This window comes from Trichosurus vulpecula, chromosome 4 (assembly GCF_011100635.1).
Source record: "Trichosurus vulpecula isolate mTriVul1 chromosome 4, mTriVul1.pri, whole genome shotgun sequence".
In the NCBI taxonomy this organism is placed as follows: domain Eukaryota; kingdom Metazoa; phylum Chordata; class Mammalia; order Diprotodontia; family Phalangeridae; genus Trichosurus; species Trichosurus vulpecula.
This window is the reverse complement of record NC_050576.1, coordinates 180,182,208-180,198,143: the sequence shown is the minus strand read 5'-3', so window position 1 is coordinate 180,198,143 and position 15,936 is coordinate 180,182,208. Positions and strand designations below refer to the sequence as shown.

The 15,936-nt window shown below is 42.0% G+C and overlaps 2 protein-coding genes across 2 annotated transcripts in view; one reads left to right on the top strand and one right to left on the bottom strand.

Annotated features, from left to right (window-relative positions):
• Positions 1-3,553, top strand: part of ABCC3 (ATP binding cassette subfamily C member 3) — a 70,659-nt gene extending 67,106 nt beyond the window's left edge. Inside the window, exon 31 of the mRNA XM_036757058.1 lies at positions 2,780-3,553. Within this exon, the coding sequence (XP_036612953.1) occupies positions 2,780-2,888 (109 nt within the window). The 3' untranslated portion in view covers positions 2,889-3,553. The remainder of the gene's footprint in view (positions 1-2,779) is intronic.
• Positions 3,554-5,084: 1,531 nt separating this feature from the next.
• The window catches only part of ANKRD40 (ankyrin repeat domain 40), a 28,519-nt gene continuing 17,667 nt past the window's right edge, over positions 5,085-15,936 (bottom strand). Inside the window, exons 3-5 of the mRNA XM_036756086.1 lie at positions 9,851-10,330; positions 8,476-8,657; positions 5,085-7,657 (exon numbers count right to left, since the gene is read on the bottom strand). Of these exons, the coding sequence (XP_036611981.1) occupies positions 7,511-7,657; positions 8,476-8,657; positions 9,851-10,330 (809 nt within the window). The 3' untranslated portion in view covers positions 5,085-7,510. The remainder of the gene's footprint in view (positions 7,658-8,475; positions 8,658-9,850; positions 10,331-15,936) is intronic.

Sequence of the window (15,936 nt, the reverse complement as noted above, 5' to 3'; positions counted from 1 at the left end):
TAGGAATTCAGAGGAAGCAGCAGTCATTGTGGGCTGCTTGGGAAGGCTGGGTGGGACTTCAGCTGAACCTTGAGAAGATGGTTAATGGGGGTGGGGGTGGGGGAAAGGGAAGCCTACATATGCTCCCACTCACAAGCACACACACATACACATATATGTGTTTATATGTGTGTGTGTGCTAAACACAGATAAGGAAACTTAGAGGTTAAGTGACCTGTCCAGAGCCACACATACATATACACAAATATGTATATATGCATAATATGTTTATTATGTGTGTATGGATGTGTGAATACTGTATGTATGTATATGTATATATATATACACACTTTTTTTTTTTGCTGGATATTGCCCTTCTCCCTCATCCCCACCTCTGCACAAGATATCTCACAGCCCCTCTCTTACTCCAACCCTTGGATCCACTGCCCCTTTCCCAACAATGAATGAAAGAATAAATAAGCATTTAAGTGATTGATTACTATGTCCCAAGTTCTGAGTTAAGTACTGGAAATGCAAATACAAAAATGAAGACAATCCCTGCTCTCAAAAAGCTTACAAAACACAAAAGGGAGTGGTGGCCAGTGAGGGGCATTTTGGTCCAGAAAGTCACAAAATTGGTGAGCACATAGGAGACGATATTGATACACCCCATCCCAGAACAATAGCAGAGTATGTGATCATGGTTCTTGGCTCCAGACTTGGGGTACAGGAAGGTTACCAATGGGGAAGGGGGGAAAAGGAAGGGAGAGAGGGAGAGAGGGAGAGAGAGAGAGAGAGAATGAGAGAGAGAGAGAGAGGGAGAGAGAGAGAAGGTGGTAGGAAGAAATGGCCTGAAAATCAGGAGTGAAGGAAAGCATGGTGGGGGACCCACTGCTCAGCCATTGCTCTCTGAAGTCCTTGAGGTCTAGTCATTTGTGGCCCCTACTTGAAGACTCTAGGTACCTCCTGGCTTTTCCATCTGCCATGAAACTGAGCCCTCCTTTATATATATGGTCTGACCCAATTAGAGTGTGAGCTCCCTGAGGAACACGGTCTGTCTCTCTTTTCTATATGTAGTCCCAGAACTTTCGGCAAACATTAATTAATGCTTTTCCATTACATTATGGCAAGGAGAGAAGAGTGTGAGCAAAGGTTTGAAGGCAAGAATGTTCACTGTCACCAGTTTCCAGCTACGGGTTCTTGTAGGAAGACTGTCTATAGAACAGGAAGCAATGATCCTTCACTCTCCACAGGCAGTGACTTTCTTTGGTCCAGCAGAGGAACCCCAAAGGATGTGGCCTCCCTTGACCAGCCAGGGCTGCACATAAAGGGTGGCCATTAGAGGAAGTTGAGTGGTGGGGTGAGCCTTGAGGCAACTTCCAGAGCAGTTGAGGCTCATAGGATCATAGTTTTTTAAGCTGGAAAGGACCTCTAATTTGACCTCATTTTACAGATGAGAAAACTGAGGCCCCCAAGAGATTTAAGTGACTTATCCAAAGTCACATAGGAAATCAGGGTCTTAGCCAGGTCCTCAGACTCAGGATCCAGTCTTTTCCCCACTGTACCTTAGCACCTCTCAGATACCATTTGAAAGCATTTTAATTTCTCTAACTTGGGCCCAGTGAACTTGTATCTCCATGGGTCAAGATGAGGGTTGGTGGTGGTGGACAATCACCAGGGATCACCTTTACAGAGAAGCACATCCTTCCAGAGAGTTAAAATAATAGGGATGTGCATCTGATGAAATGGGGAACCATATTCAGATTCTCCTTCCCCTCCCCACCCCAAGAAAGGAGCAAAAGCCACAGCTCAGGATTCTTCTGTCCCAAGGAGACGGGGAGCAGCAGAGCAGGGCCCCCCCCCCGGGGAAAAAAGGAGGACCAGACACTCCAGATCCTCTCTCTTCTTTCCCTCCCTGCTCTCCCACCGCAGGATCCACCCCCACCCCAGTTGGCTTTTCCTCTGGCCTGGGCTCAGGGCACAGGTGGACACTGGCAATCATCCTGAATCCTGCCTGGCTCTTTGTCCCCAGGCAGCTTCATTGTGAGCAAGGATGTCATTCATCTGGCTGAGGCAGAACAAAGCCCGCTGGTAGCTGGGAGAATAAGAGAATGCAGCAGCCAGGCAGGGAAGAATAGCAGGAGACAGGGGGGCGGAGGGATCGCCCGGGTGGGTGTTTTGGTGAACTTTGCCGCTGCCTGCGGGATCACAGCCACAACTCCCCGTCTAGTTATAGAGACGACCCCTGCGGCCTCCCCTGCGCACGTTGTCGGCTTGGCCTCCTGCTGCAGCCGGGCTCCCTCCCCGTGGTGAAGAAGAAGAAACTGTTTGGGCTTCGTTAGCAATCCCTCCGCCTTTGTGTGTGCGCTTTTAGAGAGAATGAGGTCTAAAAGCACAGAAGGGCTGGGGTTTGCAGCTACCGACCGGGGCAGCCTCTCCCCATCCCCTGTGGTACCATGTGACTGTTCAGAGCGGAGCCGGGCAGGGAGAGGACTCATTAGGGAAGATTGCAGCTGCTAGGCGGGCAGAGATGAATCAGGCCTTGTGTTTTATCCCCGAAATCACCCCATTTACAGGGAAAGAAAAAGGATCTATAACGCGCACATGCGCACAGGATGTACATTCTCCACCTTGCTTTCTATGGAGGGAAATGTTATCTTTTCTCCAGCCCAGTGTGGCCTGGTGTCAGCTCCCCAAAGGCAGGCGGGCAAGGGGGGAGGTTACTTTATTTTCGACCCGATGGGATTTATGCAGGATTTGACTATTGTTAAGCATCTGACTTTTCCCTTCTCTGGCACAGGGTCCTGGTTTTGGACAAAGGGACAATAGCAGAGTTTGATTCTCCAACAAACCTCATCACGGCCAGAGGCATCTTCTATGGGATGGCCAAAGATGCTGGACTTGCCTAGGCGGACTCTCCACATTTTATCCTGGTCATCACTGGCTTCCCTTTGCAAGGGCAAACAACACAGAGTGGCCTTTTTTTTTTCTTTTTTAAAAATACTGTGCAAAGAACCGCAGACCAACCAAAAAGAGAACTTGATAGTTCATTTAATCCAGTCCCCTTGTTTTAAAGGGAGGCAGTTTGGTACAGTAGAAAATGCCAGACTGGGAGCTGGAAGATCCAGATTCTAACACTAGCTGGATAACCTGTGGCAAGTTACTTCACTTGGAAACAGAGCCCAGGGAAGACCTGCCCACGATGACAGAGCTTCTTACTGGCAATGCCAGAATTAGAATATGGGTCTCCTCATTCCCAATCCTGTGCTCTTTTCACAGTACTACTCCTTCAAAATAAACATGTATTGGAATGACACTCTTGCATACCCCAAAACCCAGCCCCAAATTTTTATTCTCATACTTTTTATTCTCATACAAAAGCATATAAAAATAAAATCTAGAACGATACCCTTGCAGGTCCTAAAACCTACCCCTAAAAAATCTTTTTTTCTCATATTTTCTATACAAAACTATTTAAAAATAAATATTTTTTAGAAGAACATTGAGCCCCAAACCATGCTCAGGTACCTAGTCCTACACTTTGGAATAATGACATGAAGCCATTAAGGCTGGACCACTGATGAAATAAAAGATACATGGTAGCCACTGTACACAGGTGCTATTTATTTGATGTGTGTGTGTGTGTGTCTGTCTATAAAGGGGTCAAGAGAGGCGCAAATACCTCTACCTGGCTGCAAATGGTAAATTCAGACACTGAAGCTTTTGCCTTACATGACTAGCCAGAGGAAAAGCATTTGCTTTTGCTATACTGTGTAGACTCTGAGAAAAGGTAATGAACAAGGATCCTTTTATCTTGCTGGAACCTAGACTATAAGGACTTGGGAAAACTTCTGACTCTGGGGTCAAAGTGCCATAAGGATTCCTACACTCATCATCCTCTTAAGACCAGCTGGTACCTCTTTTCAGTGAGGCTGGGAGTTGTGGGGGCTTTGTCGATATGCTCCCGCCACAAGGCCAGAGAATAGAGTAGGTTTGGTTGATTCTGTCTGGCTGTGTGTGAGGCCTACATCTTTCCTTCTCATTTCTAGAAGCCAAGTGTGGCACAGATGTGCTGGTACCTCTGTCTATACAACTTAACAATCCCAGGCTAGTAAACAAGGTGTCAGAGCTGCAAATTAAATCCCAAATCTTTAAGCAGGGGAATGAAAACAGGTTTATCTTCTTTGGGGCAAAGTTCGTTTCAAGTGCCAAGCTTGTGAAATGAAACAAATCTCTCTTGTTATTTAAGGCTTAGCTGCTTTTTTTCTGGGGGGTGGGAGTGTTGGGTGGGTGGAGGGAGTCATCTCCCTATATCATATGTCTTTTCTCCTCGGTATGTTATGACTTCTTTGCTTCTGGGTTTGCTTTAATTTGCCTTAAGTGGGTTTGTAGCTGGTATATAGATACCTTCTTTGATCTAGTTTTCCCACATACTCTGGGTCAGTCTCTGCTGCAGGACCATTTGTTAAAAGGTTAATCACTTTTCTTTTGGCAGGCTGCTTCTTTTCAGATCTTTATGGGCATGGGCCAGTCTTCCATTCTTATGATAAAACAACTATGAGAACACACATGCCCAAATTATTCTGCTTCTAGTTGGTGCTAAGAAAAGGTCTCAGCGATGCACTCTGATTTATTAGGCCAATTTGGAATGAGGCCTGCTTCTTGAGGCTCTAGCTTCCTTAAAACAAAATAAATTCTGCATCTTTCCTAGTCAAAGACCTGAAGATATAAGCTTGCTCCTCCTTTCCTGTCCTTGCAGGCCTCTGCTCTTATTGGTGCCATGACAGAAGCTGACAGCTCAAGTCAGTCTCTGTTCTGTAATTTAAATGGGATTATCACAAAATTTGGTTAATCAGAAATGACCCCTATATCTCAAATGCTTGACTGCTCTGGGGAAATAAAGGATTCTCCTCTGGACTGGGGAAAGGACACTAAACAAAACGTCCATCTCTGGGTGACAATGACAATGCGGCTGCAGCAGGAGGTCCTGGAGTAGAAAATGTCTATTATTCCAAAGATTCTTTCCCCTGAGACTTTCCCCTAGTTTACAGATGTTGTGGTATTGCATCTGTTTTAGTAAAAACCAGGAATGAAGTAATCCAGACTTCAGGCAGTTAATATTTAATTTTAATAATACTTGTTATGTTTAAATAGTCAGCAATGCATGAAGAGAAAAACCTTCAGATGTTTATACATGGTGTGAACACATGCTTTAATTATGCAGTTGGGGGAGATTCACAGTTAACAAAGCTAAAAAAAATCCTTGTTATAAATTACACAAAGCATATAAAAATATTTCTCTGAATGCATAGATTAAGACATTAAACTCACCTACCAGCAACTTTCCATTATAATTCAGATGCTAAATGTGAGTTTCAACCAACTGACCAGACATAGTTTTAGGAAGGAGATTCAGTTTAGGGCAAGTCTACACCAGGCCAATAATTCACCTTTAGGTCTCCAAGTCCCTTTGTTTTCACTTTATTTTCAGAGCTGACTGTAGACAGAATAAGCCTGAGACCTACCCTAGGTTGTATCTAACTGTTGCTACATTGGAGAGACATATCCAGCCACCAACTACTGCCACATGTGGCTGGAAGAGTTTTATTCCAAGTAGGTTCAAGGTGAGGTCATACTAGGCCTATTTCCTCTGATAGAGGCATGGCCTTCATCATATCAGTACAATATTAAATCTTTTTCCAAAGCAAACAAAAAATGTTTGGTACTTTTGAGCAAATTCACTTTCCAGTTGGCTGAAGCACAAGGGAGGCCTCTACCTTAAACCACTTAGGAGAAAGTAGGTAAGTAATAAATAACCTTCATTCTACTATACAAACACCTAGTATAAGGGTAAGTCACAATCAGTAATTTGGTAGAACAAGAATTAAGTTGCAAAACAGATTGACACAGGATTAAGCTGGCCTTGAAAAACACCTCAACCCAGCTTCAGCATTTAGGCAGCAGCAGGAGGCCATTACCTCAGGACAACATTCTATTCCACTGACATCTTTTGTACATTCTCACTAAATTGTAGTGTTCCAATAAAATTAAGTTAACACAGTTAGGAAGTTAAGTTTCTTTGGAAACTATAGGCACTATGGGGAAAAAAGCTTCCTAAGACAGCAGGGATGCCACTCAACAGCTGGCTTCCTGTCCCCCACCATCTTGTTTAAGTGTGCTAATTCTTATTTCTGAAGTTAAGCTGTTAGTTTAAACAAGACAGTAACTTTTCTTTAGCACTAAAGACACTGGAAGAAAAAAAGAACCTTGAATTAATCCATTAAAAAAATTCTTATGCCATGCATGCACAAGAGTTTAATCAGTTTTTCTCAATTAACTTATTCCAGAAAGTCATGTGAGGCTTACAATTGGCTTTAAGTAGAAAAACACAAAACTCAAAGACCCAACATAATTTGCTTACAAAAGCAACGGAGTTTCAAGTTGCATAGAAATCCTAATAATTTTAAAATAACCTGTATCTTTGATATAAAAATAAAGATGCTAACCCCTCTTCTGCTATGTTTTTCACAATAGCCTTCAAAATAGCAACAGAACAACCTTAAAATTGCTTTTCAATTCTAATGGAAAATGAAGGTGGAGACCCTGGGACTGCAGCATTTGGGCTCTTTTTACATGATGAAATTAAGCATGTTGATGACAGTAACTGCTTCAAAGAGTAAAAATATCTGGTTACTCTTTTAGGAAGCATTAGAGAGACCTCTAGTGACCACTAAGTTAATGCAGATATACCTATTTTCTAGGCAATGATTTTCATACTGTGAACAGATAAGCAGTCATGAATGGGTTTTTTACAAAGGAAAACAGGAGGCAAGCTATTTTGGTTGACAGCATATTTACAACTAGGGTATGTTACTGTAGCCTTAAATACCTTTAACCTGAGTAACATTTATGAATACATTACCTTATAGCTGCAAGTCACATAAATTCATCTGTCTGGTACCTGTATTTGCCCCCAACATCCTGAAGCTTTGAAACTGTCCTTAGATATATTTTTCAGGCTATTGCCCACTCCATTTAGCTTATTCTAAATGGGATCTGTGTGCATTCACCACCAGGAAAAGAGCATTTCCTCTCACCAAGGTAGTGTTTGAGAGTCTGGTTTAAGAACAGGCTCCACCCTCTGTCCTTTCTCCGGGGGTCTCTTTCGTTTTGCAGATAAAACATACTCTATAAAGAAACCTTTAGCTTTTGTCTCTCTGGGCAACTTTTCAGGGATTCGAAGCTTTAAGCAAGGAGTTTGTGCACCAAGAGACAAAGAAGAGCAGCACCACTGCTTATGGGTTGGGGGTTTCTACTTGGTCAGAATAAGTTCATTAATCTGCTCTGCAATTGTCATTGACAGCTATAGGGCAGAACTGAGTTAGTATGCACTATGCTGGGTACCCATGGCCCTTTCAGGTAACTGCAGAATTTTAGGGCATTAGCCTTGATTTTTAGATCAATGGTTTGTCCTTGGACAGGAACTGACATGTGCCACCCCAATACTCAGTGGTAAGGATCCCTGATGCTGTTAGTAAGTCAGTTTTGAAGCTCTCCTATTATAACAAGGCCTTTCAGTCAGTGTCGATGCAGCATTTCTGAATAGAAAGTTATTTTCATTTATCATTAGAACCAGTTCCAGCTCTTGGAAATCTTGAAGCCGGGCAACATCTTTGTCCTAAAACAAAAATTAGCAGCAATGAATAATGGAGGATCCTTGTTTCCATATGCATGTACAATGTCCTACATTATACCCACACCTCGGCACTTGCTAAATCCCAGAAACACTGGCAGTGGTCAAGGTTAAAGGAAGCACACAAGCCCATTGAGGGAGCAGTCAGGGTTACATAGATGTATATTAATAACAGTATCTATAGAACGCTTTAAGGTTTGCAAACTGCTTTGCATGTTTTATCATTTGCTCCTCATGGGAGTCCTGTCAGCCTCATTTTACAGAGGAGAGAACTGAAGCTTAGAGAGGTGAAGTAATTTAATTTGTCCAGGGTCACACAGCTACTAAGTGTCTGACATGAGATTCAAACTCAGGTCTTCCTGATTCCAAGTCTTACTCCAGCCACTGCACCACAGTGAGTGGATCAGCTCTCTCTGAGCTCCCATCTAGAGAAACAAAAGTCCTGGTGGTGATATGCAGATCTTAATATAATATACTTTACACATTTCAACTTTGATACATTAGAAGAGGGCACTGAAGGCATTCTGACTAGCTAAAAACAAATGACTATTAGGACAGGTTCAGGTGAATAGCTAATTTAGAACATTCTCTTTCATGTCTTCAGGAATGACAGACTCTATCTCCAGGCTTGATAGATGGAAGAGAATTAAGAAGGATGCAGCTATGCTCATTCTCTACCCTGTATCCCTCTATCTAGGTTTCAAACAAAGCCCACCAGAAACTGGGATATGATAATGCAGCATTCAGACTTCCACATAAATAAGGCATAAAACAAGTGCTCATACCTGGCCCCATGCTCTTACCTTTCTTAACAGAGTATTTGGTAACTTTCTGATCTTCTCCACTTGTTCTGGATTAACCCCCAGTTCACAGCAACTCACTCTGAGCAGTTCCTGGTAGGTGAGTTCTTGTCGATCAAGTTCGATCTCAATGAAGTCATTTTCTCGAAGAGATGGATTCTGAATTCTCACCTTTAGTACCAGCTCTAAAAAAGGTATTTTTAAAAAAGGCAAATAAATCGCTTTCTTTAAGAAATCCAACTCACTGAAGTATTCTCTTTTTGGTCTATCCCATTTAATTTCAGATCTTCCCCAGATCAAAGTTCTGCTCCTGAGGCTATACAGTTTAGTGTCACAACTCAGACCACAGAAAACAAATTTCTGATTTCCAATCTTAGCTTGAACTTGTCATGACTTATGCCCTAAAATATGGATCCTAATAGAAGTAATTTTGACCAGCTCATCATTAAAGTAGCAGAAAACAATTATCCTCTGCACATATATATACATATACAGCACATATGTGAATTGCTTTTCTGAAATTTTCTTTTTATAAAGCCCTAGTGCTCAGGAATTCCAGAATAGTGGGGAAAAGAATTCCATTAGAATATAATCTCGTAGAGGGAAGGGCCTGATTTCATTTTTTTTTTTCCTCCTCTCTGCTGGGGACATGATAGGTACTTAAATGTTTGTTGTAGTTCATTGAACTGAATAGCTGATCTGCTAGGGGACCCTGGGTGAGTTTCCATGCTTTCCTATGGCCAAATCTATATATCGCGCTGAATGAAAAGTATCAAAAAGTATCAACTATCACTGTATAAATTTGAGCTCTTGTTTTAGATATTAGAAAGGACAAGGATGATTTCACTGCTGGAGAGTCTCATTGGTCAATGAAAGCTCAGAAACAGGTTTAAGAACTGGATTACAAAAGGGTGGGAGGAAGAGTAAGGAGAGAAGGTAGGTAAAAGGCTACTGGCCTAGCCGGTTAAAAGATAAGCTTAAGCAATTCTGAAGCCAGAAGTTTGCAGAAACTATCAACAAGAATGTGTCAAACCTCAAAATGATAAGTCACTGAAAAAAAAAGGTAATTTTGCTACATAAAATCTCATCTCAGAATAATAGCACAGAACTACAAATATAGATCCTTGGTTTTTAAGAGCTCTTCTTAGTGACTGTGGTCTTTTCCCTCTGCATTCCATCAAACTGGGGAATAATTTTATGAAAACCCAAGACAGCTATTCATACTTGTCCACTTGTTTTTTTCTCATAGCTATGCAGTACGCTCACAGTACATCTGTACTATCATCGGCAGCAACCTTGGTACTTCACAAAGGAGTAGATGAAACACAGGGCCTGTACTATCTACCTGGTCCCAAGGGCAGGTCTGCTAAAATGTTACCTTGCATATTAAATGGAAAAGCTCCGGTGAAGAAAAATGGCTGGAATGCTGGTGTTGGTCCTGTAAAAGTCCCATTCTGTTGATCCAGAGACACTGGTGGCTTGGGTGTGACGGGAGAGAATAGGGAGCGATTGTGACTCACAGGTGGTTGACAAACAGGACCAGGTTTTGTGCTTTCTGGTTTTCTAAATATGGCAGAGGGGACAGACATATCCCCATTCTGGACTAGTGCCAAGGAAGTATGGTCATGTGAAAAGGACCCTAGTCGGGGTGTTTCATCCCGGGGTGGCACCACAGGAAGCAAGTGATCAGACGGAGGTGATGCAGGAGGTGTGGAGGATCTCCCATTTTGCAGTTGAGCTGAACCATCTGGTGTGGCGGTATATGTGAAAGGGAAGGGTGGATTAGCCAAATAATTGGGAACAAAGGGAAGTTCTGAATCTTTCTTCAGCTCTGGAAGGTCATCATCATCATCTTCCACTGAAAAGGAGAAAAACTGTTAGGAAACTAGTACAGATAGGTACATGATAAATACTTTGGTCAATGATTAATTACTAATGTTAGAAGAATTTTCCTCCCATATTGAGTTTGCTGCATGTGAATCATGAAATCAAACTATGAATTTGGAATTTTAGTGGGGCTTAACAATCCTACTCCTACCCTTATCAACTCATTCCCCACAGTGTCTGTTCCAAATCTTTTCTTTCCCGAAATCTTACCCCAAACCATTCCTCAACAGTTGCAACAGATGACCTAACCTCCTACTTCACTGAGAAGACTGAGCCCATCTGGCACAAGATCCTTAGTTTCATATTCCTCAAAACTTCTTAGCATCATCTTTCACACTTTTGTCCTTCCCACTAGTCACAGAAAAATTATCTCTACTCATCAGCAGAACTAAGCCCCCTGAGCCCTTAGTACCCCAATGAATCCTGATCCAACAAGACCCCATGGAAGCCAGCCTGTCAAGAAGAATCACAATGGGGGAGGGGAGAATGCCCTGCCCCACTACTTTCCCTTTACCTCCTCCCCAACCACAGCTGTCCAGAGCCCATGTGGCAGCTGAAGGGGGAAGAGGGACATGACTGTTTCTTGAATGAGCTGTAAGTCACCAATGAGCCCTCCAGTGAGATGAAAGACCACCAGGCCTTACCATCTACCCTGCCACTATGCTCTCTAGACCCTGGGCACATCATCTGACCTGATGGTGTACACTAAGGACCTCTACGTCTTGTCATCTGTTCCACTGCCGAACCCTTATGGACTCTGTACCTTTCTATTCATCTTAAATCTGATGTCTTTACAGAGTCTGTCTTGTTTTTTTCCTATTTGTATCTCCAGCTCTTCGCACAATGCTTGGCACATAGTAATCACTTAATAAATGTTTTTTCGTTCATTTAATCATCCATTCCTCCATTCATTCCCTCCCATCTCCTGCAGTCACATCCTCTCTCATGTATCTTCAATTTCTCTCTCTTTTCACTGACTCCTCATTTGATTACACTTACTGAGGTCTTCCCAATTCTAAAAAATCCTTCCTTTGACTTCATTCAATTACCATCTTATCTCTCAGTTCCCCTTTACTGCCAAACCTCTTTAAAAGTAATCTGCAATGAATGTCTCTTTATCTTCTTACCCACTCTTTCCTTAACTGCTTTCCATGGCTTTTCACCTCCACACTGTATCAAAAATGCTTTCTCCAAGATCCCCTACATGTAATCACCAAATCCAATGACTCTTCTTCAGTCTTCATCCTCCATTACTTCCACAGCTTTTGATGCAACTGACCATTACCTCCTACTGTATACACTTCTCCTTCCCCTTTGGTTTCAGAGAAATTGCACTTGGTTGTCTAAGTATTTTTTTATTATTATTTAATATTTTTAGTTTTCAACATTGATTTCCGCAAGATTTTGAGTTACAAATTTTCTCCCCATTTCTACTCTCCCCTACCCCAAGATGGCATATATTCTGATTGCCTCTTTCCCCTTACTTTCTTGTAGGGCAAGACAGATTTCTATATCCCATTGCCTGTATATCTTATTTCCCAGTTGCATGTAAAAACAACTTTTTTTGGAGCATTTGTTTTTAGAACTTTGAGTTCCAAATTCTCTCCCTTTTCCCCTCCCCACCCATCCTCCTTTGAGAAGGCAAGCAATTCAACATAGGCCACATATATATCGTTATGCAAAACACTTCCATAATAGTCATGTTGTGAAAGACTAACTATATTTCCCTCCATCCTATCCTATCCCCCTTTATTCAGTTTTCTCCCTTGACCCTGTCCCTTTTCAAAAGTGTTTGCTTTTGATTACCTCCTCCCCCAATCTGCCCTCCCTTCTATCATCTCCCACCTTATCCCCTTCCCCCTTACTTTCCTATAGGGTAAGATACCCAACTGAGTGTGTTATTCCCTCATTAAGTCAAATCCAATAAGACCAAGATTCACTAATTCCCTTTCACCTGCCCTGTCTTCCCTTCCATTATAACTGCTTTTTCTTGCCACTTTTATGTGAGATTAATTTACCCCATTCTATCTCTCCCTTTCTCCTTCCCCCAATATATTCCTCTCTTACTCCTTAATTTTAATTTTTTTTTAGATAACATCCCTTCATATTCAACTCACCCTGTGCCTTCTGTCTATATATACATGTAAATTCCCTTCAACTACCCCCAATACTGAGAAAGGTCTCAGGAATTACACACATCATCTTTCCATGTAGGAATGTAAACAAAACGGTTCAACTTTAGTAAATCCCCTATGATTTCTCTTTCCTGTTTACTTTTTCATGTTTTTCTTGATCCTTGTATTTGAAAGTCAAATTTTCTATTCAGCTCTGGTCTTTTCATTGAGAAAGCTTGAAAGTTCTCTATTTTATTGGAAGTCCATATTTTGCCTTGGAGCATCATACTCAGTTTTGCTGGGTTGGTGATTCTTGGTTTTAATCCTACCTCCTTTGACCTCTGGAATACCATATTCCAAGCCCTTCAATTCCTTAATGTAGAAGCTGCTAGATCCTGTGTTATCCTGATTGTGTTTCCACAATACTCAAATAGTTTCTTTCTGGCTGCTTGCAATATTTTCTCCTTGACCTGGGAACTCTGGAATTTGGCTACAATATTCTTAGGTTTCTTTTTGGGATCTTTTTCAGGAGGCTATCCGTGGATTCTTTCAATTTCTTTTTTACCTTCTGATGCTAGAATATCAAGGCAGTTTTCCTCGATAATTTCTTGAAAGATGATGTCTAGGCTCTATTTTTGGCTTTCATGTAGTCCAATAATTTTTAAATTATCTCTCCTGGATCTATTCTCCAGGTCAGTGGTTTTCCAAAGAGATATTTCACATTGTCTTCCTTTTTTTCATTCTTTTAGTTCTGTCTTATAATTTCTTGATTATTCATAAAGTCACTAGCTTCCACTTGCTCCATTCTAATTTTTAAGGTAGTTTTTTCTTCAGCGGTCTTTTGGACCTCCTTTTTCATTTGACTAATTCTGCCTTTTAAGGCATTCTTCTCCTCATTGGCTTTTTGGAGCTCTTTTGCCATTTAGGTTAGTCTATTTTTTAAGGTGTTATTCTCTTCAGGATTTTTTTGGGGTCTCCTTTAGCAAGTCGTTGACTTGCTTTTCATGATTTTCTTGCATCACTCTCATTTCTCCTCACAATTTTTCCTCTACTTCTCTTGCTTGATTTTCCAAATCCTTTTTGAGCTCTTCCATGGCCTGACATCAATTTATATTTTTTTATTGGAGGTTTTTCATGTAGGATCTTTGACTTTGTTGATTTCTCCTGGCTGTATGTTTTGATCTTCTTTGTCACAAAAAAAAAATTCTATAGTCTGAGTCCAAGTCTTTTTATGCTGCTTGCTCATTTTCCCAGCCAATTACTTGACTTTTGAGCTTTTGGTTGGGGTATGACTGCTTTCAGAGTGGAAAGTGCTTTGTCCCAAGCTTTGAGAGTTTTGGGCTGCTGTTTTCAGAGCTACTTCTAGTCGCCACAAGCTCTGTCACACCAGCGTTCCTCCTCCCCCAAGAACAGCCAACCAGGACTGCGACCCAGTTCCAAGTAGGGCAAAGCAAGAGAACCCTGCCTCTGTGCCAGCAAAGCGCTCCCTGTACTCCTGCTCTGATTCGCCACTTGATTCCTCCTACCATGTGGGCCATGGGCTCCGGAAGCAGCTGCCTCTGGAGCTCTGGAAGCAGCCCCTGGAGCTTCCTGTTGCTGCTACTGTGCCACCTCTGCCGCCTCGTGCTGGGGCTGAACTGTGTACTTCTCTCATCCAGATCCAGAAGTTTTCCTACTGACCTGCTCTGTTGTCTTTGGCATTTGTGCGTTGAGAAGTATGGTAACTGCCACAGCTCAGTGATTCAGGGCCCTGAGGCCTGCTCCGCCTGGTCTGTCCTGGTGCAGCCCACACTGGGCTGTGCTCTGCTCCCAGCACAGTGTGATAGCCCCTTTCCAACGACCATCCAGGCCGTCTTGGGCTGGAGACTTGTTTCCCTCTATTATTTCATGGATTCTGTAGCTCTAGAATTTGTTTAGAGTAATTTTTTACAGGGGTTTGGGGGACAGCTTAAGCCAGTCCCTGTTTTCAAGATGCCATCTTGGCTCTGCCCACCCTCTACTAAATTGCACTTGGTTTTCTTTCAACTTATCCCTATCAAACTGTTCCTTCTCTATACTCTTCACCACTTGTTCATCTTCTTTTCAGACCTGTAACATAGGTACATCTCAAGGGTCTGTCTTCAACCCTTTTCTCTTCTTTCACATGTGATAATCTCATTCTCTTCCATGATTTTAGCTAAGGCATCTAGGCAGAAGACTATTCTCTGTCTTCACAGTCACATCTAAACTCTACTACTGACCTGCTTGCCCTAGCCTCACTCTCCTCTCTTTAAAATCTTGACCCTTTAGTTAAATTTAAATGTATATTGTCCTCCAGCTTTGAGTTCTTGTCCCACCATCTGATTGCTGCTCTTCCCATTCTGTACTTCCACCATGATTACTCCTTACCCCTACACTCTCTCTGCTCCTTCTCCAATGCTAGGGAATTATGCCAAAGGAAGTTATACAAAGATAGTGACTGGAGTCACTAGAACTTTGTTTTCCAGTCTCAACTGGCCCCTCCTCTCTGCATGATAATCCCTTCACTCTTCCTTAGCAGACAGTCCAAATATTCCCTTCCTCAGGTCCTCCCAATTCCCTCTCAGTAAAGGGCTTCATCTCACAGTCTGTTAAGACCACCCACCATGAACCTCCTTTCCACTCAAATTTCATACTTCGAATCTCCTCAGCATTATTCCTCATTCTCTCCTCTTTGTTCTGGCCACAGAAGATAAGGTGGTCCTTCTCCTTGCCAATGTCTACCCCTCCACTTGTGCCCCAGATCTTATTCTCCTCTTGTTCCCTCCTTCTCTCTTCTTTCTCCTTAATTTTAACCTCTCCATATATCACTGGCTCCTTCCTTCCTTCCTATAAACATGCCCATTTCTCCCCCATCCTTGAAGAACCGTAAATTGATACAATCATCCTTGACTGAAATTGTGCTCTCCCAAATCACCAATCATCTCTTTACTGCTACATTCAATGTCCCTTTTCCTGTCCTCTTCCTTCTTGACCTCTTTCTGATGTTTTGGTTTTCTTTTAAATATTATTTTTTATCAATTAACAATCTATTTTTTCTCCTTCTCACCTGCCTCCTCCATTGAAAAAACCCAAACCAAACCCCTTGTCAACAAATGTGAATAGTCAAGCAAAACAAATGCTCACATTGGCCATATCCAAAAATATGTCTCATTCTCATCTTGAATCCATCACCTCTCTGTCAGGTGATAAGTGGTATGCTTCATCACTGGTCTTATGTCATTCCATCACTCAGAGGTCTTAAGTCTTTCAAAGCTGTCTTTATAATGTTGCTGTTACTACATAAATTGTTCTTCTGATTCTGCTGATTTCACTCTGGGTTAGCTCATGTAAAGCTTCTCGGGTTTCTCAGAATCTATCCTTTTCATCATTTCTTATAACAGTATTTATAGTATTAACTTGATGTATAGCTTGGTCAAACATCGAAGATGCCAAGGTCATCCAC